The sequence below is a fragment of the Dendrobates tinctorius genome, unplaced genomic scaffold, assembly GCF_039654945.1.
Source record: "Dendrobates tinctorius isolate UK_male_01 unplaced genomic scaffold, ASM3965494v1 ptg000312l, whole genome shotgun sequence".
Lineage (NCBI taxonomy): Eukaryota > Metazoa > Chordata > Amphibia > Anura > Dendrobatidae > Dendrobates > Dendrobates tinctorius.
Window position 1 is genome coordinate 1,476,348 of NW_027361979.1, and position 27,303 is coordinate 1,503,650.

Genomic DNA, 27,303 nt, shown 5'->3' on the forward strand with positions numbered 1-27,303 from the left:
TTGACTCAGGGGGGGCTGAATATAATTGCATGTAAAAATTATCAGATTTATATTTTTAAAATAATTTGAAATGTATGATTTCCTTTACATATCACAAACATTTGCTAAATTGTTTTGCTGCTTTACATAAAATTTAAATAAAAAACATTTAAGTTTGTGGGTGTAACGTGAGAAAATGTTTAAAAGTTCATGGGGTCTGAATACTTTTTCAAGGCACTGAAATAGTGGGCCAAATTTTAGTAATATCCTGGTATATAACTTTTTTATATTTCTATTGACTTTCTTTAAAATAACTAGAAATTTTACAGTTTTCTAAAGCCTCTTCAAAATTGCTCTGTAGAGGGGTGGATTCCAACAAAGTATCTAGACTCTTCAACCCGATGATTCAATTCTTCTTTCTCGAATAATAAGGTCCCACCCTCCTAACCATCAATGATATTCAAGCATCTCAGGTATAAGAGATGGAATCACTCATTGATGAGAAACCCAACTAGTGTTTGAGATTATTATGAACCTTTAGGATTCATTTGGGGATAATGGAAACCAGGAATAAGTAAAGTCTGTATCAAACAATGCGACAATAACACTCAACAGAACTCAATGACATATTATATATGTTAGTTTTCTGTATGGTTTCTGTCATGATCCAATCCAGAGTTTGTTTTCTGCTGTCTTCTCTTTGGACTGGTCATGCAGGGGATAATCCCCTCTGCCTCGTTCTGGAGCTGGCTGGGCTATTTCAGTGCTCTGCAGCCTGCGGACCAGCGTCAGCTATACTACGAGCTTCAAAGATAGTGCCTCTGAGCTGTATTCCTTTAGTGTTCCTCCTGCCCCTGATTTCCTGGACTTGTGTATGACCCCGCTTTATCTCTGGACTCTGCTTCTGGTTTTTCCGTTTCTAATACCACGCTTTCCGACTGGCTTTTGACCATCTAGCTTGTGCCCTGACAACGGCTTACGTCTTACGTTTCTGATACCACGTTCCTGGTAGGTGCTGACTTCTCACTCGTCCCTGACTACACACTTGCTGTCTCCCAACTCTGCTCCTTACAGTTGCTGACTTCGGCTAGTCTGACTACTCTTTCATTACCTGTGACACCTGTGCTGGTGCTCTGTGTTACTACGCTGTGTGTGTGTGTGTGTGTGTGTGCGCAACCTCTCTTCCCTCACCATGACCCCCTGGTGGAGGTTGTGCTGTATTACACTGCCGCAGCACGTTACAGTTTCTATGCAAAGCAAAGGTGAGCACAGCCTTAGATCCTCCTTTTTTCAGATTTTTTTTTTCTTTTTACTAATGTTTTTGTTTTGTTTCCTCCTAATCAAGTGCTAATTGTTTTAAAGTATTTTTAGACATTACTTGGTGTAAACATTATATATGTGCACGTACTACAGACACGTACTTTACAGCAAGCTGTCATCTGCATATGGAGCATTAGTTGCAGAACTGAGATCTCAAGTCTTTGATAAATAACTACAGCAAAGCTCTTCAATCAGCCATCAGCAATTACTGTAATGTTGCAAACCCTACCATAGTGCGAATGCGAAGCAACCAGATTATTTATAGATTATGGGTGTCTAATGACTTGTCTCCTCCGATAGGCAGAATGAGTAACCTTTATCCCCAATTAGAATAGAGAAGCAGTGCACTTGCTCAACGATTGCACCATTCATACTCTATAAGCACTGGCAGAAAAAAGTACTCAATAGTCCCATAAAATATAGCAGCAATCGAGCATGCATACTGATGTTACATTTTAATTACAATGAAAGTTCTCCTTTCTGTTGATCAATGGAGGTCCCAGTGGTGTTATAAGCTGTCCCGAATCTTATGGATAGGTGATGCTGACATTTCTTCTATGGACAACGCCTTTACCACCCTCTTTCTTTTTGTACGTTTCCTTCTTTTAATTGTGCTATTAAAACCCTAGTACTAAAAAATGTCTCTTGACCATTCCACTTCTGCTTATTGTAGACCCATCTCTAATCTCCCTTTCAGCTTTAAACTCCTGGAATGACTGGTCTACTCACCTGTAATCCACTTACTTTATAATATTTCTTTTATTAAACCTTTACAATCTGGTTTTCAGACTACAATCAACAGAAACTGTACTTAATAAACTCTCAAACTGTCTATTAATAGCTATATCAAGTTGCAACTATTCTCTTCTGATTCTTCTTGATATTGCTGCAGCATTTGACACTACAGGTCAACAATTCCTCAACATGCTCCACTCTGTTGGCCTTCAAGATAATGCTCTATTTTGGCTCAAATATTTCTCTGTCCACTCTTTTAGTGTGTCATTTGCTTGCTCCTCCTACTATCTTCTTTATGTTGCTGTTGGGGTTCTTCATAGTCAGCACTAGATCCCCTCCTCCTTTCTCTCTACACAACACCTATTTGACAAACTATCACCAGATTTGTCTTCCAGAACCATCTCTACACCGAGTACACCATTTACATTCTTCTACTATCACCCCTACTATACTACAAAACACCTGTGATTGTCCATTGACTCTTGCATCATGTCCTCCCTCTATCAGATTTTGAATCTTTCCAAAAGTAGAATTCTTGTGTTTTCTCCCTCTGCAAATTATTAAATTTTGATATTTCATTTTCTGTTTATTTGGTTCTACCATGTCATCCTTCAACTCTAGATCCAATCACTTGTATACTTATGTCCCCACCATCCCAAAAGCTTCAAAATCTGTCTTTTCTTACCATCAAAACCGTAAACGTTTTTACTGTTGCTTTGATTTATTCTTGTCTTGACTACTGCAACTCATTATTAATTGGTCCCCCCACCCGACACACACAATAAACACTCCCCTCTCTAATCTTGAATACAACAGATAGGCTCATATTTCTGTCCAGCTCCTACAATGATGTCTCCACTCTGTCCAGGATAGGAATAATTGTCCATTTGCTATCGAATGAAACACAAACTTACCCACAAAGCTCTCCACAATGCTGAACTACCATCCCATATATACATCTCCTCCTCTCTCTGTATTTGACATCTACAAGCTCTCTCTGGAATGTACAATCTGAGAAAATCAAGATAATTACCAGTGTCCCTAAGTTTAAGAAAAAAACATATTTTTGGACAGGTCTAACACATAACCTTGGTTCTCCCTTCCTAAATATTTCTTCAGAATCTAGTTCTTGATTCATTTGTTTCTTAGTTACTCCAAGAAGTTAGCAATGCTTCCCATCGATCCATACGCTGCTACAGACTGGAGTGTCGGAGATTGTTTGCACGTGGCCACTAAATTGTAAAAAGGTTATGGAATATGTTGGTGATTACAAATAAAAAGTATTATTCTTAATATTCCTGTTAGAGATCAATGGTAAACTAGAGGGAGTTTAGATTCTGCATCTGTATCACTTCCATTATCTCATACAGGTCAGTTACTTTGAATTATGTATCTAGAAGAAGATTTGTAGGAAACATTCTGTCCAGCTATGAAGCACCATCACTGATTCTCACAGATCTACAAGAGTTTATTTGAGCAGAGATGAATAGTTGCCAGAGAAATCAAACTGCTGCTGAGACATTACAGGGAATGAGGACGACGCTCCTCACAAGATAATCAGTCTTGCTGCTGCCAGACTGCGGGAACGATGGACGATGCTATCTGCCTGTTCTCCTGCTGTCTCACATCTACAGTACTCTCAGGTATTACCATGCCTGAGCCCAGAGACTGGAACTAATCTACTCATTCAATTTGACCTGAGGAGCACAGCATTCATGGTTTGACTTCATATGATTCATATTCACTTCATTATGTGCCGGAGAGCTGGACTGCATTGACTATCTATTATATAATACTGTAGAATGGCTACCAGGGATGCAGATCTCATGGATCAGAAGTGCCACATATTATCAGCCAACAGTACTGTGGATGGGAAAGATAGCATTGGAAATTGGTTTACATTTGTCATTGTGGGTCAATGTGAACTAAGCTCTGCTTCCAGTATCCATTTTATGGAAAATAACCAACAAATCTGTAAATCTAAAACTATGAACATAATGTTCTTTTAGGTTCAGAACTTGGTACACATCTATAAACAAATATTGTCAATCAGATGCAATTGAAGGCAACATGATATGTGAAGCATTGACTTCCCAGGTAGGCACGTATATTACCGATTTACAAACCATTAGTGCAGCCTCGTTTGGAATATGCAGTCTGGAACCTAGTTCAAAAAAGAATGCTGTTGAGTTGGACAAATTACAATGTAGAGCAACTACTTATGTCCCCAAAAAATGAGAAGTATTACATCAATTTTTCTGGTTAACACGGTACGACAATATTTTTTTGCATTGTACAATGTAGAGCAACACAACCGAGGAGGCGTGAAGCACCTTAGTTATGTAAGTGGTAACTATAGTTAGGAGCCCAATGGGCAATCAGTGATTTATGTCAATCATTCAGTTGGGCTCATTACTGAACTCTTAAGCATAAAAAGAGCAAAAATTAACATATTTGATATTTAGACTGATATACATGACGCCCACGTATAGGGTTTCGTGTTGAATATGGCACGACCTTTTGACGTTGTATGTAAATTAAACAGCTCTCCAGTGTTTGCACTTTGCTGCTTACACAACAACAAAGGACTCTGCTTCTTAGAGACTAGAGAATGACAACCGATTCATCATTTGAGGTTTTTTTTTAAAGTCAATTTTCTTTTTTTGTCTCGTGGCATTCATTGACATTTTTGCATCAAAGTTTTCAAAACGGCACACGTGGTTATTAAAACATTTTTACGCGAAGTCCAAAAATGTTTTTTATTTTTATTTTTAACCTTTTTAATGCCAAAAATATGCATGAGCCGCTAAAGTGTTACAAAGTGAATACAAAGATTTTAAGGAAGAGGGACTTAAGTGCAATTGCAACAAAAGTTTGAAACTAAGACTTTTTAAGACATTGCAATTGAATTAGCTGAAATATCTGGAAGCTCAAACCCTTCCCGTATTGGCAAAGGTAAAAAAAAGGTGACAATATATGAAATAGAAAAAAATTAAAGGTGCAAAATAAATATATATATGGCACAAATAAAACAGAGGCAAAAAACCCCCAAAAATTGGATACAAATGCAAGACTTTTGATAGAGGGATATTGAGCTGCACGTAAACCTTCACTTTTAGTCTGCTGGCTTTAATTACATCTCATGGTGCAAAAATAGTAGTTAAATGACAACTTCATTTCTGCTGCGTATGTCTACACGCTCAAAACCTCTGAACGTGCCGTCTATTGAGCCCATTCACTTCATTAAACAGTGAATTGATCATTCTGCTTTACCACAATCATTTTCACAGGTCAGCGTGTTCCAACAGGCCACTTACTGCAGTGTCAGAAAGGCTTGCATTAATCTTGGATTTAACTTGTCTGTACCCTCCCTGCTGAGCAGTAATTAATAGTCCTGTTATTTAGGCCACGTCTCAGCTACCATGGTCACAAAATGTGAAGATAAGCAAGCGGGAAAATGACCGGCTCCAGGTACATCCACAGCCAAGAAGAGGCAAATATTGGCAACACAGATGGCATTGGCAGTTTTGAAGTAGAATGCACTCGAACAACCTGAGGCTCCGATAATGAGTAATGGATAGATGGCACTGATCATGGTGATGGTCACAGCTTAGATTTACAATTTTATTTCTGCTCTGACAACTATTGAACATAGTGTTCGACTTTCTTAGATTAAAGAATGATGTAGCATTTCTTTACGAACCCAATACATTAAGTTATATCACCTTACAAGAAGGGTATCATGATGGAGAAAACTGGAACTGGACACCTAAAGCATATAAAGTCAGGCGGCATGATAAAGGATTGTAGCAAGTTTCCTGATCTCTGGAGGTCCGACTGTTGCGATCATTACTGATCCAGGGAACGGGGCGTTCAAGAGCTGCGTGTGAATGCGTTGGCGGTCGACCATGTGCACTGCCGCTCCATTCATTCTCAACGGGAGTACGATGTACAATAGCAAATTATATTGTGGTACCGTGTTAGCCAGAAAAATTGATGCGAATATTATGTTTGCAAGCTTTCAAAGCACAGAGGCTACTTCTTCAGGCATATTACAAAATTATTTTGTATTAGCCTGAAGAAGTAGCCTCTGTGCTCTGAAAGCTTGCAGACATAACATTTTCTGGTTAGCCAATAAAGGTATCTTTCTTAGAATACTTTTCTCATCACTGGGCAGAAAAGTATTCACATCAACGGAAGTACCAAAGACTAGAGGGAGTAAAGGTGCGCATGATTGACCACCACCACTCCATTCACATCGGGATCTTCACAGTCTCATTCTTGGGATTTGTGGGAGTCGGGCAGTTGGACACCCAGCGATTGGAAAGTTGTCTCTTATGGATGGTGGATATCTTCCCAACTAGGTACAACCCCTTTAGGTTAGGGGTAGAATTACACATTTCTGTACCATGTTATCTTGCTGCTTTGTGGTAAGTGTTAGGTAATGGGAGTAGAGCTGGGTTTGCAAATGATGAATGGCCCCAAACTTATCGCCTAGATTAATGTCTGATCAGTTTTCCTTTGCTTTGATGTATTAGTGCTGAACTTGTTGGAAATTGTTCATAAAACCTCATCAGGAATTGTTACTCCATTTATTTAGAACACAATTCTTCTTCTCTATTCTCCAATACACAAGTACATGCAGTATATCCTAGTGGCCTCCTCAATTGCTAGCAGCCAGTGTGAATACAGAATTACAATGATGCCCCGTAATAATGAGAGCAAATAAAGAGTTTTACTAGTTTGTATTTGTATTGAGCTTTGAATTAAGAAATAGAGCCTAAAATCTATACAAGAAAATAAGAAGAAAACAAGCTCTGCGATACGCCCAGAGCATTATGTGGCTGTTATTTTGTGGTATTGTGATTGCCATCTAGCAGTATAATGCAAATACATAAAGATTCTGTTTGGATACAAGTCATAACTCACCACATTACATTATTTGATGATTTTCGCAGGGCTGCACTTATTATTTATTACTGTGGTCTGCTTTTACTTTGAACTCATTGGGTTAAATTAAAGGGGGATTTAAAGGGTTATTCCCATATTTTAAGAGCCTATTGCTAGGATTTGCCATACATTATGATCAGTAAGAGTGACTTTCTAATAAGCCGCTATGCTGCCCCATTCAGGAGAAAGTGACTGTGTTGTAGTCCGATACAGAACAGGTGACGTAAAACATCGCTGTGCACGGTAGAAGTCCCTCTAACTTGCTAACACATACAATCATAGGAAGCCCCATTAAAATTAAACTTAAATAAATGAAAATGGTAAAAATGCTTCCTTACTATCAGGATTTCATCCTAGATGAAGATACGGTTAAACGTTTGCATTGCTGTAGTTTGGATCTTTAATGTATCTGGTCGTATATCCATTTAATAACCAATCTCACTGATATTCCTGGGATTTGGTGATTATAGTAATGTGATTTATTTACTGGACATTAGATTACAGGTATATATAGTATATTAAATGTACTCTGATATTTATCACTCTGTGCTATCTGTGATGTTACATAGGACTGCATGTAAACCTAGGTATCACTTGCAGATAACATCTACTGCTGATGCCAGTTCTCTTACATAGTACTGCATATTGTGGTGTTACGTAGGACTGCATATTGTGGTGTTACATAGGACTGCATATTTTGGTGTTACATAGCACTGCATATTGTGGTGTTACATAGGACTGCATTTTTGGTGTTACATAGCACTGCATATTGTGGTGTTACATAGGACTGCATATTTTGGTGTTACATAGCACTGCATATTGTGGTGCTACATAGGATGGCATTTTTTGGTGTTACATAGGACTGCATATTGTGGTGTTGCATAGGTTTTCATATTGTGGTGTTACACAGGACTGCATATTTTGGTGTTACATAGCACTGCATATTGTGGTGTTACATAGGACTGCATATTTTGGTGTTACATAGCACTGCATATTGTGGTGTTACATAGGACTGCATTTTTGGTGTTACATAGCACTGCATATTGTGGTGTTACATAGGACTGCATATTTTGGTGGTACATAGCACTGCATATTGTGGTGTTACATAGGACTGCATATTTTGGTGTTACATAGCACTGCATATTGTGGTGTTACATAGGATGGCATTTTTGGTGTTACATAGGGCTGCATATTGTGGTGTTGCATAGGACTGCATATTGTGGTGTTGCAGATAGAACTGTAGTCCACAGTAGTAGATACAGTAGCACTAGTTGAACTTATGGTTCAGTATGTAACATACAATCCCATACTGCGAGGCCTGGGAGAGTTCCATTAGGGCCCATATAGCATGTTGGGGGATTATGGATAATATTCAGAGTAAGACAGAGTAAGACACCGAAGTATGTTAATGTTACTTTGTAGATTACTGGGATATTAAAAGCAGAAAAGAGAATATAAAGTTAAGGGGGGTCTGTCAGCTCGGAATCTGGCGTCGCAGTCAGCATCATTCCTTGTAGGGGACTTTGCGCTAAGAGAAGTGATATCTTTAGCTTACAAATGGCTCCTCGTAGCATAGTCCGCTACCAGGACTACTGTTGACTTGCTGATTTCTGACAGACTCCTGTAAGTCCAGCCGTCGGACCCATGCATCCATCACAGTGTACTGACTCTGACAAGACCGTGTTCACATTGGAGCCACAAGCTGCCCCAGGCTCCAGCAGACAGAAGATTGACTGCAGCAATTCTCTACAGTCCCACAAAGCTGTATTTATCTATTTATTTTTATAAAATAAGGGCAAACAAGCAATTTCCCACCTCCACTAGAGCGGTCCATATGTCATTAACACCTACTATGATAAATTAGAGGGTGACATTTCTCTGGCATATTTCTCCAGTAATGATAAGTAGATGGACAAATGGGAATATTTTCTATGGATATATCATGTTAGTATCGCTTCCCCTATTTTTGGCTTTCCAGGCAGTTATTTGATGACTTGATCTCTAGGTTTCCTGTGATTCTCTACTGCCCTGTGGGTAATATTTGGTGAAGTGCTAATATTTTCATAGTCGAGTGTGACTTTCTTCATGGATTCTTTCTCTGTTGGTGTAACTTAAGATAAAAGGCTTCTCCTTCCCTCTTGTGCTGTTGATACTTTATCCAATGTGTAATCTCTTCTGTGTTTTCCTTGTGGTTTGCTGCATTTTCGATGACCTTCTAAAGAACAACACTGACCTCTAGTGTTCAGTCCACAGTACAACCACGAGGGTGGGAGTGCAACTCCAGTCCCCACTGTTAGGAGCAAAATAACACACCTTGTACATTGTAAAGGACCCTATACGGGACATTATATCTAATTTCTAGCCTGGACGGAGGCATATGTAGTGTCCATGATAGAGTTTAGGGCTGAGTTTGCAGTTTAGCTTTACACAGGGAAGACTTGACAATGGGACTGCTAAAAACACTGCAATAATGCCTAGTCATATCTGTACACAACAATTTTGTTTTTTTCTGCAGCCTGATTCTATGAATTTGTCCTACAGCCAAAGAACACAGCATCCCCAAGAACCATCAGACCTGTCAAGAAGCATTTGGGCTTGCCTCCAGAATGTCAAGCACTCTCCCTGGGCTCAGGCTGCAGCTGCAATGAATGATGGCAACTAAATGATGGTAAACTTTGAGGAGTTATATACAGTGTCCACTCTAGATGCATGGCTGAGATACAGCAACATAGAAACCAGCATCATGCAATAATCAGGATTAATTACCCATCCAGTCACATATTCGTCCAACAACACCATGACACCAGTCTAGAGCAATTCTGAAAGCATCGTGTAAGTTATGTAAAAATATAGAAATCTGAGGATACACATTTGACTACATGGAGCCTGCTGTCTAAAAACAATCACCACCCAGCATTTCAAATGGTCCTGAGTGGGCTGTCCTGGTCATGGACCTCAGTGGTTTGATGGTTCTCAGTGGGCTGTCCTGGTCATGATCCTCAGTGGCATGATGGTACTGAGTGGGCTGTCCTGGTCATGATCCTCAGTGGGCTGTTCTGGTCATGGTCCTAAGTGAGCTGTCCTGGTCATGGTCCTCAGTGGGATTATGGTCCTCAGTGGGCTGTCCTGGTCATGGTCCTCAGTGGCATGATGGTACTGAGTGGGCTGTCCTGGTCATGATCCTCAGTGGGCTGTTCTGGTCATGGTCCTAAGTGAGCTGTCCTGGTCATGGTCCTCAGTGGGATTATGGTCCTCAGTGGGCTGTCCTGGTCATGGTCCTCAGTGGGATGATGGTCCTCAGTGGGCTGTCCTTGTCATGGTCCTCAGTGGGATTATGGTCCTCAGTGGGCTGTCCTGGTCATGGTCCTCAGTGGGATGATGGTCCTCAGTGGGCTGTCCTGGTCATGGTCCTCAGTGGGATCATGGTCCTCAGTGGGCTGTCCTGCACAGATGATTAGGGGGTCTCTGTGGTTATTATCAATCAGGAGGCTGTGTATATATTTATATGTATATATTACTGTGGGGGATACCATCTCCCATCTCCCTCTTCGCACTGTAGCCCCCAGATGGTATTACAGCCTTCATTGCATGGACGTTTCCTCTGACCCTCAGCCCAGTGACCCCAGTACATGTCTGCACACAGCCCACAAGTCTCTGACTACTTACAGTTTGCAGCTGTTGATCTACTATGAAGCAGAGCAGGCAGCAGGCACAGACAAGCACAAAACACTTTAGCATCCAAATCCATGTTCTTGGCTGTAAATGACACAGTTTTGGGGTCTTCTCAGCAGATCTCTGTGTCGTGGCTGCTCAGACAAACCCTTGATTTTCAGCATCATCCAACCACCCCACCCTGAGCTGCAGACATCCCTGGCACACACTTCTTACATCCAGAGGCGATGCAGGCAGGTTACTAGGCTGGAGGAAGAATCAGCACCAGAGGTGGTGGACAGCTCCTTATAGCGAGCAGAGCACCCCACCCACAGCCCAGGCACCTCCTGGCTCTGGAGGAGCAGGCTGGTATAGGGGGGCTCAGTGCTCCAGATCCTGGGGGGGCCTGTCTCCATAATCAGCAAGGAGGATGCATTGTGCTTCTGTCTGTGGTGGGATCTTTGTTTGTTTTGTGATGTTTCACATTTTGGAAGGATTTAGTCATTATAGTTACAAATGTCTTTATGGATAAACATGACTCATTATTTGCTTTCCTTGTGATAATTGCCGTGCAATGTGCTAAACCACACAATAGCTCTTCACAGGATTCCCCTGACAGTCGTGCGGGGGGGAAATGTCATATCCCGTCACTGATAGCGATGTAATGTATGGCGCTGACCTGGGGACACGTTGGGGGTCACCAGGATCTTCCCTCACATCCATCCATAGCTTGGAGCCCAATGTCTGCCACTCACTTCTTCTGGGGGATATTTATTTTTACAGATACTGTAGCTTTAAGGGTAAGTTTGAATTTAGTTCATTAACTATGTGATTCCAGAATATCAGATCCCTAACGCGATCTTTATATGATAAGCAGAAAAGCTCTCGATATGAAATATTTAAATACAGCGCTGCCTTAGGGTCACGTATCTAATTACATTTTTATGCAACTATGTTAGGGAAATACAGAATACACTGACATTTTGCACATAATATTAAGCGTACCGTACAGTGAAGTGCTCAAGGCAAATGTTTAACCTAGAGTAAAAATGCTCTACAATTACAGTTTTAGTCTTTTGTCATTTTTAAAGCTCTACTTTTTTAGCTACTGCATATTTATGATCTCGGCTGCAGTCACAGGTGGGCTGATCAGTCTTAGTAGACGATCAGGTCACTGATTTCCCTTTCCTCATACAGTGCAGCGCTGCCTGGTCAGATCATTGCTGGGCAGAAGCACAAGCTCAGCTGTATCTCACTATTTCATTCAAGCAGAAGCAAAATAATTGCAAACTACAAGCAAAAGATGATGAAAAAACTGCAGTACCTGGAATGTCAGAAGGAGCCTTGATAGAGTGGGAAATGTCTTTCATCAGGGCATTTTCACACTGTTCTTAGGTTGTGTGATTGATTGCAGTGTAATGTACACTATAAGGATAAGTATTCCATCAGTGTGAGAATGACCAGCATTTTCCTTACGACAGTCTCTTACGTTCTTTGCATTGTGTGACTAATGACATTGACTTTCACACATCAGTCTTTTGCCATCAGTCACAATCCGTTGTTTTTTGAAAAAAAACGGATCCGGTAACTGATGCCGCTGGATCCATTTTTTTCTCATAGACTTGTATTAGCGACGGATTGCGACGGATGGCCGCACGTTTCGTCCATCATTCACTGGATTCGTTGGAAATTCTTTGTCCATCGGCCGGACACGATGCACAGAGCAACGTTTTTTGTGTCCGCCGAAAAGTCGGACAGCGACGGATCAGTCACTGTCCGTCGTCTGCTAGAATGGATGCCTATGGGTGACGGATCCATCGTAGTCCGTCAAATGATGGAATCCGGCGATGGATTCCATTTTTTTAAGTGAGCATGCTCATCCCATCATCCGACACCTACTGTACTACCACTAATTACAGTGAGAGCAGGAGCAGCGGATGGGAGTATTCATCTGCCGCTCCTGCGCTGAATATAAATAAATAACAAAAATAAAAAAACGACATGTGTCTCCCCACAATTTTTGGAAGCAAGCCAGATGAAACTCACACCTGGGGGCAGCAACTCGCAGCTGTAAGCTTCAGCAAGGCTAGTTATCAAGAATAGAGGGGATCCCACGCTTTTTTTTGACAACCAGCCTTGCTAAAGCAGACAGCTGGGAGCTGGCATTCCCAGGCAGGTAAGGGACCATTGATCTTGGCCCCCCAGCCTAAAAATAGCAGCCTGCAGCTGCCCAGAAAAGGCACATTAGATGCGCCAATTCTGGCGCTTTGCCCTACTCTTCCCACTTGCCCTGCAGCCGTGGCAAGTTGGGTAATAAGGGGTTAATGTCACCTTGCTATTGTAAGATGACATTAAGCCCGGGTTAGTAATGGAGATTGGAGAGATGTCAATAAGACACCTATCCATTACTAATCGTAGAGTCAATCAAGGGTTAAATAAACACAATAAGAATAAAGTCTTTTAATGAAATAAATAAGCACACAGGTTTTCCATCTTTATTGTTCTCCTAATCCAATCGAAGCCTTCGATCTCCTCATAGAAATAAAAAATAAAAAACCAACAATATACCCATACCTGTCCGGCAAACAGTCAAGTCCCACGGCGTAATCCATATCTGGGGGGTAAATACTTTACAGCCGGGAGCGATGCTAATGTGACCACCCCAGCTATAAAGCACTGAGGAATGAGATGCTGAGAGCGGAGGTTCAGTGACTAGCGCTGACATCACTGAAGCTCCGCCCCCTCACAGCCTGACCTGGAATGATCTCTGAAGCATGGGAAAATCCAAGGGAAGAGGTTACTGCAGGTAATGTATCTATTCTTTCTTTCTATCTATTCTTTCAATCTATTCTTTTTATCTATCTATCTACTGTATATCTTCTTTCTTTCTATTCATTCTTTCTATCTATCTAGAAAGAAAGAATAGAAAGAAGAGATACAGTAGATATCTATCTACTGTATCTCTTCTTTCTATCTATCTATTCTTTCTTTCTGTATATCTATCTATCTATTCTTTCTTTCTTTCTATCTATGCTTTCTATCTATTCATTCATTCAATCTGTTCTTTCAACGGATTCGACTGATCCATCAAAAAATGGAAGAAATGGATGAAAAAACGGATGTGATGGATCCATTTTTTTGACAGATCCGGCAGTCGGACCTGTCGAAAAAACGGATCCGTCGCATTAGTTTTTGACAATCTGCGACGGATTCATCGATCCGTCGCACCGAAGGATTGTGACTGATGCCAAAAAACTGAAGTGTGAAAGTAGCCTAACCCTGGTTTAGTCCAAATATTCTCAAAATCCCCAGGCTGGGTCATTCTTGTGCTTCGGTGCCCTTTTCTCCTCTCTCATATATTCATTCAGGTGGGTATGATTTCTGTGTTCTCAATATGTTTGAAATAGATTGTCATAAAGCAGTTATTTAATCTAGGGCAGAGTTAGTGTTAGTAAATCACTCATCTCTATGGCTGATCGGCAAGCAGTGTCCTTGCTATGTATCATTTTTATAGATGATGATGTTTGTGGGGCTATGCTGATCTACTGAATGCCGTAGGGTAGCTAAATAGGGGTCAATGAATGTGGTCGCTCCAGGCCCCTCTGGAGCCACCACCACCATTAACTGTATCGGCGTGCATAGCACACTAACACAGCTAAACTATGCAGTGGGACTACTAAGTGGGCCCTCATAAAGAGTGGAAGTTAGTAAGCGGGCCCTCATACAAAGAGGGTGATACTAAGGGAGCCATCATACAGAAAGGGGGCTACAAATGGGGCCATTATACAGTGTGGGGACTGCTGTGGGCCTTTCATACAGTTTGGGGGACATCCTACTGTGTAGGGGGCGCTGTACAGGGGGGGACTCAAGGGAAATTATTAAATGTTAAGTGGGCTCTTATTATTATAGGGGAACTCAGGTTACTGTGACTGTCAAAAGAACACACAGAGGCCATTATTACTCTCTAGGGGGGAATAATATGGGCATTTTTTCTAGGGCACTTGCACAGGGCATTAATATTCTATAGGCATCAGTTTTAACATGTAGAGGACACAAGGGAGGCATTTATTATGTGGTGCACAGTGGTGGGCATTTTTATGTGGGGCAGTAAGAGGAGCGCTGTTTTTGTGCCACACACAGTAGGTGCAGAAATAGGGACACATACAGCAGCAGTGGCTCAGTATTGGGGTATCAGCAGGATGGGGAGTTTGTATAGGGGTTGAGAATAGATGGGGAAGGGGTTAAAAATGTGAAAAGTCAAATATGTCTGTATTGTAATCTCTGCTGGAAGAAGTGGTCTTGTTGGTCTGGGCCAGATGGAAAAGACGGGAAATGTGAATGACCCCATAAGAAAGAACCTCAGCTGTAAGTCACTATCTGTAACTGTACTGTGATCTCTATATGTTCTGCAGGACTGGTATCTACCACTATATGTCACCATATGGCAGTAATATCAGTGCTGGTCTTTGTATAGTGATTTATTTTCAGTAATGGCCTGGTCACCTGCTGTGGCTCCCCTAAACCCACTTTTAGGGTTCGTCACCGTAGTTGTAAACAAGGTTGCCTGGTTGGGGCTCACTCCAAAGTTTCCCTCCTGAACCCTAGCTACACCTCTGACTGACTGGCAATCCTCATTTATATCTTGTTATGAAATCATATGTCTGCCATAAAGAACAATGATAAATATAGCACAAATCCATATTCAGCCTATAATTAAAAGAGAAATATTGTTCAGTAATTGGAAACTTTAGGCTTTTCTAATTGGTAAACAAGTACATTTTGCTCTTTAGTTCATCACTAGTCACAATGAGGAAGCTTTAACCCCTTCCCAACATGCACCGTACTAGTACTGCTCTGCGGGAGCTGCGTTTCCACAAACAGCAGTACTAGTACGGCGGCACGATCGTGCGGCCTCACCAATCGTGAGCATTTAACCCCTTCACCCCCAATGGTGGTTTGCACGTTCATGAACGGGCCAATTTTTACAATACTGACCACTGTCTCTTTATGAGGTAATAACTCTGGAACGCTTCCATGGATCCCAGTGATTCTGACATTGTTTTTGCGTGACATAATGTACTTCATGTTAGTGGTAAAATTTCATTGATATAACTTGCGTTTATTTGTGAAAAAACAGAAATCTTGTGAAAATTTTGAAAATTTTGCAATTTTCCAACTTTGAATTTTTATGCCCTTAAATCACAGAGATACGGCACACAAAAAACTTAATAAATAACATTTCCCATATGTTTACTTTACATCAGCACAATTTTGGAACCAATTTTTTTTTTGTTAGGAAGTTATAAGGGTTAAAAGCTGACCAGCGATTTCTCATTTTTGCAACACCATTTTATTTTTATGAACCACATCACATTTGAAGTCACTTTGAGGGGTCTATATGATAGAAAATACCTAAAAGTGACACCATTCTAAAAACTGCACCCCTCAAGGTGCTCAAAACCACATTCAAGAAGTTTATTAACCCTTCAGGTGCGTCACAGGAATTTTTTGAATGTTGCACAAAATATTACTTCAGGTCCAATTTTTTTTATTTTACCAAGGGTAACAGGAGAAATTGGATGCAAAAGTAATTGTGCAATTTGTCCTGAGTACCTGATACCTGATATGTGGGGGGGAACTACTGTTTGGGCACATGGCAGAGCTCAGAAGGGAAGGAGCGCCGTTTGACTTTTTCAGTGCAAAATTGGAATTCAGATTGGACGCCATGTCACATTTGGAGAGCCCCTGATGTGCCTAAACAGTGGAAACCCCCCACAGGTGACCCCATTTTGGAAACTAGACCCCCCAAGGAACTTACCTAGATGTGTGGTAAGAACTTTGATCCCCCAAGGGCTTCACAGAAGTTTATGACGTACAGCCGTACAATTAAAAAATCATATTTTTTCCACAAAAATGATCTTTCACCCCCAATTTTTATTTTCCCAAGGGTAACAGGACCGCAAAAGTTATTGTGCAATTTGTCTTGAGTACGCTGATACCCCATATGTGGGGGGTAAGCGACTATTTGGGCGCATGGCAGAGCTCGAAAGGGAATCAGCACCATTTGACTTTTTTGGCTGGAATTAAGATCAGACGACATGTCGCTTTTGGAAAGACCCTGATGTGCCAAAACAGTGGAAACCCCCACAAATGATACCATTTTGGAAACTAGACCCCCCAAGGAACTTGTCTAGATGTGTGGTGAGCACTTTGAACCCCCAAGGGCTTCACAGAAGTTTATAACGCCCGGGCGTGAAAATAAAAAAAATCATATTTTTTCCACAAACATGATCTTTTAGTCCCCAATTTTTTTATTTTCCCAAGGGTAACAGGATAAATTGGACCCCAGAAGTTGTTGTCCAATTTGTCTTGAGTACGCTGATATCCCATATGTGGGAGAAAACTACTGTTTGTGCACACGTCGGGGCTTGGAAGGGAAGTAGTGACGTCTTGGAATGCAGACTTGATGGAATGGTCTGCAGGTGTCATGTCGCGTTTGGAGAGCCTCTGATGTGCCTAAACTGTTGAAACTCCCCACATTTGAGAAACTAGACCCCCCCCGAGGAACTTATATAGATGTGTGGTGAGAACTTTGAACCCTCAAATGCTTCACAGAAGTTTATAATGCCCTGGCGTGAAAATAAAAAAAATCATTTTTTTCCACAAGCATGTTTTTTTAGTCCCCAATTATTTTTTTTTGCCAAGGGTAACAGGAGAAACTGGACCCCAAAAGTTGTTGTCCAATTTGTCCTGAGTACGCTGATACCCCATATGTGGGGGTAAAACACTGTTTGGGCGCATGGCAGAGCTTGGAAGGGAAGGAGCACAGTTTGACTTTTTCAATCCAGAATTGTTTGGAATTGAGATCAGATTGAGATCAGACACCATGTTGCGTTTGGAGAGCACCTGATGTGCCTAAACAGTCTAAACCCGCCAATTCTAACTCCAACCCTAACCCCAACACACCCCTAACCCTAATCTCAGCCCTAACTCTAACCCTAGCCCTAACCCTAACCCTAAAGTGAAAATGGAAATAAATACATTTTTTTTATTTTATTATTTTTCCATAACTAAGGGGGTGATAAAGGGGGGTTTGATTTACTATTTATAGCGGGTTTTTATGTTTGGCAGCTGTCATACGATAAAAGATTCTTTTTATTGTAAAAATAGTTTTTGCATCACCACATTTTGAGAGCTATAATTTTTCCATATTTTGACCCACTGAGTCATGTGAGGTCTTATTTTTTGCAGGACGAGTTGCCGTTTTTATTGGTACCATTTTTGGGCATGTGACATTTTTTGATCGCTTTCTATTCCGATTTTTGGGATGCAGAATGAACAAAAACCAGCATTTCATGAATTTCTTTTGGGGGTGCGTTTCCACCGTTCCGCGTGCGGTAAAATTGATAAAGCGGTTTTATTCTTCGGGTCAGTACGATTACACTGATATCTCATTTACGTCATTTTTTTTATGTTTTGGCGCTTTTATGCAATGAAAACTATTTTATTTAAAAAATAATTATTTTTGCATCGCTTTATTCTGCGAGCTATAACTTTTTTATTTTTTCACTGATGATGCAGCTCGTTTTTTGCGGGACAAGATGAAGTTTTCAGTGGTACTATGGTTATTTATATCTGTCTTTTTGATTGCGCGTTATTGCACTTTTTGTTCGGTGGTATGATAATAAAGCATTGTTTTTTTGCTTTGTTTTTTATTTTTTAAGGGGTTCGCTAAAGGGGTTAACTAATGGGACAGTTTTATAGGATGGGTCATTACGGATGCGGTGATACTAAACATGTGTACTTTTATTGTTTTTTTTTTTTATTTCCAAAAAAATAATTTATTAGGGAATATATTTTTTTATTTATTTAGCGATTTTTTAACTTTTTTTTTTTACTTTATTCCATTGTCCCAGGGGTGGACATCACTGTCATGTGTCAGATCGCTGATCTGACATGACACAAAGTGCTGTGACAGATCAGCAATCTGACAGGCGCTGCTCAAGGCTTCCTCATGCCTGCGCTCTGCAGTCACTGAGGAATCCGCCTCCCTGCAGGCCCCTGAAGGCCCCCACGGCCATCTTGGATCAGGGGACCTGCAGGGAAGGAGGCCCCCAGAGCAGTGCAGCACATCGCGCTGGGGGTTTCAGGGAAGCACAGAGGGAGCCCTCTCCCTGCCGATGCTTCTCTAAACCCCTGGTACAGTTCATGCTTGATCGCAGTGTGCCAGGGGTCAACGTGCCGGGGGTGGTCCGTGACCACCCCTGACACATATTGCCGGGTGTCAGTTGTGATAATCAGCTGACATCCGGCTGCGATCAGTGGCCCCCCCCGGGAGCGCCGCTGGTCGCGATGACGTACTATCCCGTCCCCAGTCATAGGGGCCCGGGTCCCATGGATGGGATAGTATGTCAGATGTCAGGAAGGGGTTAACCCCTCTGATGCTGCTGTCAGTACTGACAGTGGCATAGAGAACAATCATGCAGAGAGGGGGCTCCCTGCGCTCTCCCATCGGAACAACGCGGGGTCCTTTTGGGTCTTGCAGGGAAGTGGCTTGCGAGGGCCTGCTGAGAGCAGGCACTGGCAAGCCTCCTTCACTGCCTTTCAGATTGCTGATCTGACACTGTGCTGTGCAAAGTGTCAAATCAGCGATGTGACATGATATAGTGATGTCCCAACCTTGGACAATGTTATAAAGTAAAAAAAAAAATTAGAATGTGTAAAAAAAATTTTTAAAATAAATCCCCTAATGAAAAATTTTTTTTTTCCATTTATTTATCTAAACAAAAACAATAAAAGTACACATGTTTGGTATCGCCGCATCCGTAACGACTCGCTCTAAAAAACTGTTCCACTATTTATCCCCTTCAGTGAACACCATAAAAAAAAATAAGCGAGGCAAAAAACAATGCTTTATCATCGTACTGCAGAACAAAAAGTGCAATGAAACGCGATCAAAAAGACGAATGTAAATAAAAATGGTACCGCTGAAAATGTCATCTTGTCCCACAAAAAACAAGCTGCAATACATCATCAGCAGCAGAAAAATAAAAAAGTTATAGCTCTCAGAATAAAGCGACGCAAAAATAATTATTTTTTCTATAAAATAGTTTTTATTGTATGAAAGCACCAAAACGTTAAAAAATGATATAAATGAGGTATCGCTGTAATTGGACTGACCCAAAGAATAAAACTGCTTTATCAATTTTATCACACACGGAACGGTATAAACGCCCCCCAAAAGAAATTCATAAATTTCTGTTTTTTGCTCATTCTGCCTCCCAAAAATTGGAATAAATAGCGATCAAAAAATGTCATGTGCCCAAAAATGATAACAATAAAAACGTCAATTCATCTTGCAAAAACAAGACCTCACATGTCTCTGTGGGCCAAAATATGGAAAAATTCTGGCTCTCAAAATGTGGTGATGCAAAAACTATTTTTTTTGCAAAAAGCGTCTTCTAGTGTGTGACAGCTGCCATAAAAACACATAAAAACCAGCTATAAAAACTCAATATAAATAGTAAATCAAACCACCCTTTATCAGCCCCTTAGTTATGGAAAAATAATAAAATTAAAAAAATGTATTAATTTCCATTTTCCCATTAGGGTTAGGGTTATGGATGTAGTTAGGGTTGGGGCTAGGGTTGGAGTTAGGGTTAAGGCTAAATTTAGGGCTAGGGTTGAGGCTAAATTTAGGGTTAGGATTGGGGCTAATGTTAGGGTTAAGGTTGAGGCTAAAGTTAGGGTTAGGGGTGGGATTAGGGTTAGGGTTGGGATTAGGGTTGAAGTTAAGGTAAGGGTTGGGATTAAGGTTAGGGGTCTGTTTGGGTTAGGGTTGAAGTTAGAATTGGGGGGGTTCCACTGTTTTGACACATCAGGAGCTCTCCAAACGTGACATGGTGTCTGATCAATTCCAGCCAATTTAGCATTGAAAAGTCAAACCTTCCCTTCCGAGCTCTGCCATGCGCCCAAACAGTGGTTTACCTGCATATATGAGGTATCAGCATACTCAGGACAAATTGTACAACACATTTTGGGGTCCAATTTCTCCTTTTCCCCTTGGTAAAATAAAAACAAATTGGATCTGAAGTAAATTTTTTGTGAAAAAAGTGAAATGTTCCATTTTTTTAAACAGTCTAAAAATTCCTGTGAAGCACCTGAAGGGTTAATAAACATCTTGAATGTGATTTTGAGCACCTTGAGGGGTGCAGTTTTTAGAGTGGTGTCACTTTTGGGCATTTTCTGTCATATAGGTGTAACGGACACCGTGACAGACTTACCCCCTGAGACTGTACGAGTGTCCAAGGGACGAGCTGGGAAAACCGGGAACTTCACCTGTAAAGTAGGATGCTGCTGTGAGCACACTTGCAGGTGAACAGGACCTGCAGCACGTGACCACCATGGGAGTGGTTTGGACATGGGGCTAGTTCCTGAACTCCCAGGGATGATGACAGGAGCCAGGGAAGCCCAGAGAAGTGTCAGGCGAGCCAACGTCAGACCAGAGAACAGCGCGATAGCTAAGGGGACAGACAAATAGCGTGGTAAGAGACAAGCCGGGGTCAGAAGCCAGAGAGATACAGTTGTGGCCAAAAGTATTGACACCCCATGCAATTCTGTCAAATAATACTCAGTTTCTTCCTGAAAATGATTGCAAACACAAATTCTTTGGTATTATTATCTTCATTTAATTTGTCTTAAATGAAAAAACACAAAAGAGAATGAAGCAAAAAGCAAAACATTGATCATTTCACACAAAACTGCAAAAATGGGCCAGACAAAAGTATTGGCACCCTCAGCCTAATACTTGGTTGCACAACCTTTAGCCAAAATAACTGAGACCAACCGCTTCTGGTAACCATCAATGAGTTTCTTACAATGCTCTGCTGGAATTTTAGACCATTCTTCTTTGGCAAACTGCTCCAGGTCCCTGATATTTGAAGGGTGCCTTCTCCAAACTGCCATTTTTAGATCTCTCCACAGGTGTTCTATGGGATTCAGGTCTGGACTCATTGCTGGCCACATTAGAAGTCTCCAGTGCTTTCTCTCAAACCATTTTCTAGAGCTTTTTGAAGTGTGTTTTGGGTCATTGTCCTGCTGGAAGACCCATGACCGCTGAGGGAGACCCAGCTTTCTCACACTGGGCCCTACATTATGCTGCAAAATTTGTTGGTAGTCTTCAGACTTCATAATGCCTTGCACACGGTCAAGCAGTCCAGTGCCAGAGGCAGCAAAGCAACCCCAAAACATCAGGGAACCTCCGCCATGTTTGACTGTAGGGAACGTGTTCTTTTCTTTGAATGCCTCTTTTTTTCTCCTGTAAACTCTATGTTGATGCCTTTGCCCAAAAAGCTTTACTTTTGTCTCATCTGACCAGAGAACATTCTTCCAAAACGTTTTAGGCTTTTTCAGGTAAGTTTTGGCAAACTCCAGCCTGGCTTTTTCATGTCTCGGGGTAAGAAGTGGGGTCTTCCTGGGTCTCCTACCATACAGTCCCTTTTCATTCAGACGCCAACGGATAGTATGGGTTGATACTGTTGTACCCTCGGACTGCAGGGCAGCTTGAACTTGTTTGGATGTTAGTCGAGATTCTTTATCCAACATCCGCACAATCTTGCGTTGAAATCTCTTGTCAATTTTTCTTTTCCATCCACATCTAGGGAGGTTAGCCACAGTGCCATGGGCTTTAAACTTCTTGATGACACTGTGCACGGTAGACACAGGAACATTCAGGTCTTTGGAGATGGACTTGTAGCCTTGAGATTGCTCATGCTTCCTCACAATTTGGTTTCTCAAGTCCTCAGACAGTTCTTTGGTCTTCTTTCTTTTCTCCATGCTCAATGTGGTACACACAAGGACACAGGACAGAGGTTGAGTCAACTTTAATCCATGTCAACTGGCTGCAAGTGTGATTTAGTTATTGCCAACACCTGTTAGGTGCCACAGGTAAGTTACAGGTGCTGTTAATTACACAAATTAGAGAAGCACCACATGATTTTTCGAACAGTGCCAATACTTTTGTCCACCCTCTTTTTTTATGGTTGGTGTGGAATTATATCCAATTTGGTTTTAGGACAATTCTTTTTGTGTTTTTTCATTTAAGAAAAATTAAATGAAGATAATAATAACAAAGAATTTGTGTTTGCAGTCATTTTCAGGAAGAAACTGAGTATTATCTGACAGAATTGCAGGGGTGTCAATACTTTTGGCCACAACTGTACGAGGTACCAGAGGGACTACGAGCAGACAGTCAGGGGACAAAGCAGAGATAAAAACTAGGAGTATCACGAGAAGTACCGAACCAGGAGACAAATGCAAAATGGGGAACAGACCAGGTCATACGCAAGCATGCAAACAGATATTAACAGTACACACAGGTATTCACAGCGTCGGCTTCTCAGCCAAGGATGGATGTATAACTGTCAACGGGCACAGCACAGGGGTGGGTAAATTTAGCCCTCCCCCAACCAAAGAGAGGCCACATGATGTTAACCCTAGAAGCACTGTCAAAGAACTCCTGAGCAAACTATGACAAAAGGACTCTCAAAGTAACTTCAAGTGTGAGGTGGTCCCTAGAAAAAATGGTTTTGCAAATTTTGTTGCAAAAATAAGAAACCGCTGGTCAACCTTTAACCCTTATAACTTCCTAACAATAAAAATATGTTTCCAGATTGTGCTGATGTAAAATAGACATGTGGGGCATGTTATTTATTAACTATTTGTGAGATATGACTCTCTAATTTAAGGGCATAAAAACTAAACAATTTTCAAAATTTTCGCCAAACTTCTGTTTTTTTCACAAATAAACGCGTCATATCGAAGAAATTTTGCCACTATCATAAAGTACAATATGTCACGAGAAAACATTCTAAAAGCACCAGGTTTCTTTGAAGTGTTTCAGAGTTATGACCTCATAAATTGTCAGTGGTCAGAATTGCAAAAATCGGCCTGGTCATTAAGGTGAAATCAGGCTTCTGGGTGAAGGTGTTAAAGGATATCCTAAATTTAGATAAAAGAAAGCTTGGCCAGACAACCATTCATTTCATCAAATTTATTCCAGTGGTTCATGTTTATGATGAATTTAGAAATGCTTCTTACTACAACTTTCGGCTGACTTACTTTACTCTGACATTTTGGGTTAAATTAATGGCACTAATAGTAATATTTTCAGCTCTGTACCTGAGTACCTGAGGCAAAACCTCCATTACACCATTCTTTTTGCTGAGCAATAAAATGTGTCTAAAAGACTATATGTGGCTTATACAAACACCTGTTTACATCAGTAAATCTTCCCATAATATGTACCATATCTTAGGAATAATGATCGTTTGTTGTTTTCAATGAATTTTGAAGTAAATCTTTAGTCATTGCATAATGTTACATTGATAACTAAACTAATCCTGAAGAACAATCACAACCCTCTCATATCCATTTCAAAGTCATATTGTCACGATCCCTTTTTGGATCTGTGACAGATCTGCATTCTCACATTTAAACTTTTTTCCTTTCAGGCCATCGGAGGTTAATATCAGTTTTCCCCTGGTAGACACTGGTGTAATTGCATTGCTAGGTGAGTTTGCAGATACAGGTGGTGCCCACTCCCACCTTCCTTTAAAAGGTCACCTGGTGCATCAGCTGACTGTTGGTTATACACTTCCTTTTGGATACCAACCATGGTGAAGACAGGAGCTGGCTGAGTGCAGTGGTGCTTCAGCTGAATGCTGATCTGGTGCCTTACTCTGCTGTTCGGTGCATTGCAGCAGAGAAAGCTAAGTGTTGTTTGTCTTACCTTGTCTATTATCGTTTTAGGCCTCCCTTGGTTCAAAAGAATCAACCCGGTCACAGATTGGCGGTCCAGGGAAGAAGTCAGCTGGGATCAGTCGTGTGAGGGCTGCTGCCCAGGGGCTACTGTCTCTGCCGTCATTCTACAACCATCCCTTTCTTCTCCAGTGGGGGCAGCAGAGGTGCTGCCAGGGAGTATGGGCAAGTCTCAACCTTCACCACATGCTAACCCTGATTGTCGGAGTCCTCTTAGGAGGAGGGGTCAGAGGAGGGTGGTGGTTCCTTCTGAGCATTGTGGGGGTGTGAGTGTGATGACACAGGGGGACGCCTCTGTTGTCGGTTCTGTGAAGTGTTCACCATCTTGTGGCAAACGTGTGCGTGACAATAAACGTTCAAGTCAGGACCTGTGTGTGAATGAGTACGTATGGGTGTCCACCAAAAACATCCGGTGGAAGTGTACTGCTGGGGTCTGGAGTTCTCGGGTGATCGGGCTGTATCAGGTGTCGGCCATTCTCGGCCCGGGGACCTACCAGCTGGAGTTACCCCCAGTAATGCCCATACACAACTCATTCCCCAGGTCGGCGCTCTGGAGATTTGTGGCGCCTCCCGAGTATATGTTGTCACCTCCATCGGTCCACATTTGTCATAAACAATAGAGTCAGGTGACTGAACTCTGGTGGATCGAGGCGTCCTCATTGTAGGTTGTTTTCTGGTGAGGTGCGGTGTTGAGGGTCCAGAGGCCCCTCATTGAAGGAGGGGTACTGTCACAATCCATTTTTGGATCTGTGACAGATCTGCATTCTCACATAAAAACTTTTTTCCTTTCATGCCATCTGGGGTTAATATCAGTTTTCCCCCCGGTGGCCACTGGTGTAATTGCATTGCTAGGCGAGTTTGCTGATGCAGGTGGTGACCACCCCCACCTTCCTTTAAAAGGTCACCTGGTTGGTTATACACTTCCTTTTGGATACCAACCTTGGGGAAGACAGGAGCTGGCTGAGTGCAGTGGTGCTTCAGCTGAATGCTGATCTGGTGCCTTAAACTGCTGTTTGGTGCATTGCAGCAGAGAAAGCTAAGTGTTGTTTGTCTTACCTTGTCTTTTATCTTTCCTTGTTCTTATATTAGTGCAGCGGTGGGACCAGTGTCCACACTTACCAATTCCCTATTGAGGGATAGGTACAGGGCAAGTGAGGGCTAAGTTATCCTGCTCGGCGACGGTTTGAAAGAAACCGTATAGGGACGTCAGGATAGACCAGGGCACGGCCTCAGGAGAGTGCAGGAGGTGTCCATTTCCCCGTTCCCTATTGTAGGGCCCAACATTGTAATTGTGTCCCTGGTGCTCCCTTGTTTGCTGTTTGGTGACCGACCGATTACTGGGTTGTGTCACACAGGGCCAGTCACTTAGTGACACATATCTCTTCTGGGTATGTTAGAAATCCCAACATACAGCTCTGGCAAAACATTAAGAGACCACTTTAAAATGTTCAGTTTGTCTGATTTTTCTAGTTCTAGGTATATTTTTGAGTAAAATGTAAATTGCTCTTTTAGTCTATAAACTTCTGACAACATGTCTCTGAATTTCCAAGCAATAAATTTAGTTTGTTTTTATTCTGAAAATGAGAAATGGTCAAAATTAGAAAAAAAATGCAATGCTTGCAGACCTCAAATAATGCAAAGAAAACAAGTTCATAATAATTTAGAAACAACAATACTAATGTTTTAACTCAGGAAGAGTTCAGAAATCAATATTTTGTGGAATAACCACAATTTTTAATCACAGCTTTCATGTGTCTTGGCATGCTTTTCACCAGTTTTTCACACTGCTTCTGGCCCAAAAATGTAAGCAGTTCTTCATTGTTGATGGCTTGTGACTATCCATCATCCTCCTGATTACATTCCAGAGGTTTTCAATGGGATTCAGGTCTTGAGAATGGGCTACCCATGACAGGGTTTTGATGTGGTGGTCTCTCAATTTTTGCCAGAGTTGTATGTATTCTACTAGCTACTCACCATCTACAATGGCTTTAGTTCCTTCAATCTTGGGTTTGGCAGTGCTCCCAAAGGTGAGACTCCTCCATGTTTCTGCATGTCCCAGACATAATGTTAATATACAACCTTAATGTAATATTGGGAGTTTACATTATTGAATACTGAAGGTGATCGCTGCCATAATAGAATTTATGTAGTTTTAAATAGATTTTATAAATGTAAACAGCTACATTTAATTGTGAAGAGATATATTATGTAAGTATGTAAATAAATTATAACTTTAACCTCAAAGTGTTTGATTTATGTTCTTTAATGGTCACAATTCAAAGTGTTTGTAGAAACAAGCAACTTTGCAAATTAACCTCTTATTACGTTAAATATCCTCTTGAGAGCAGAGGGATATTTAATTTTATAGTTTGCAGCTCCTTGTCTAGGTTACCTGACACCTTTCTGTCTTTAGGTGGCTGGTTACCTAAGCAATAGTGTTTGCAAACTATAGAGTCTGTAAGCGCCACTCTGAATGTGTCTGCATGGCTAGAGCTTCAGCTGAATATGTCAGGATTAGTGTTGAGCGATACCGTTCGATACCCAAAAATATCGTATCGGATGGTATCGCCCGATACGAAAAAAATATCGGGTATCGCCGATTCCGATACCGGAAGTCCCATTCAAGTCAATGGGACTTCCGGTATCGGAATTAAAAAAAAGACCTTCATTTCCTTGTTGGCTAATTCTACATAATTGAAAACAAATAAGAATCATGTAGAATGTATTGTGGGAGGTGGAGGAGACATTAAAGGCATAGTGGTTTATTCAAATCACATGGCATAGCATTAATTCCAATTTTTTTTTTCAAGACGTTCGGAGTTAAAAAGATATTGACTATGATAACTTTTT

The 27,303-nt window shown here is 41.3% G+C and overlaps 1 protein-coding gene across 2 annotated transcripts in view; it reads right to left on the reverse strand.

Annotated features, from left to right (window-relative positions):
* The window catches only part of LOC141073688 (contactin-associated protein-like 5), a 960,637-nt gene extending 949,674 nt beyond the window's left edge, over positions 1-10,963 (reverse strand). Inside the window, exon 1 of one of the 2 annotated variants that reach the window (XM_073561036.1) lies at positions 10,651-10,962. In XM_073561036.1, the coding sequence (XP_073417137.1) occupies positions 10,651-10,732 (82 nt within the window). In that variant the 5' untranslated portion in view covers positions 10,733-10,962. Of the gene's footprint in view, positions 1-10,650 lie in introns of both variants that reach the window. The other variant, XM_073561037.1, reaches the window with a different exon arrangement.
* Positions 10,964-27,303: the final 16,340 nt, after the last annotated feature.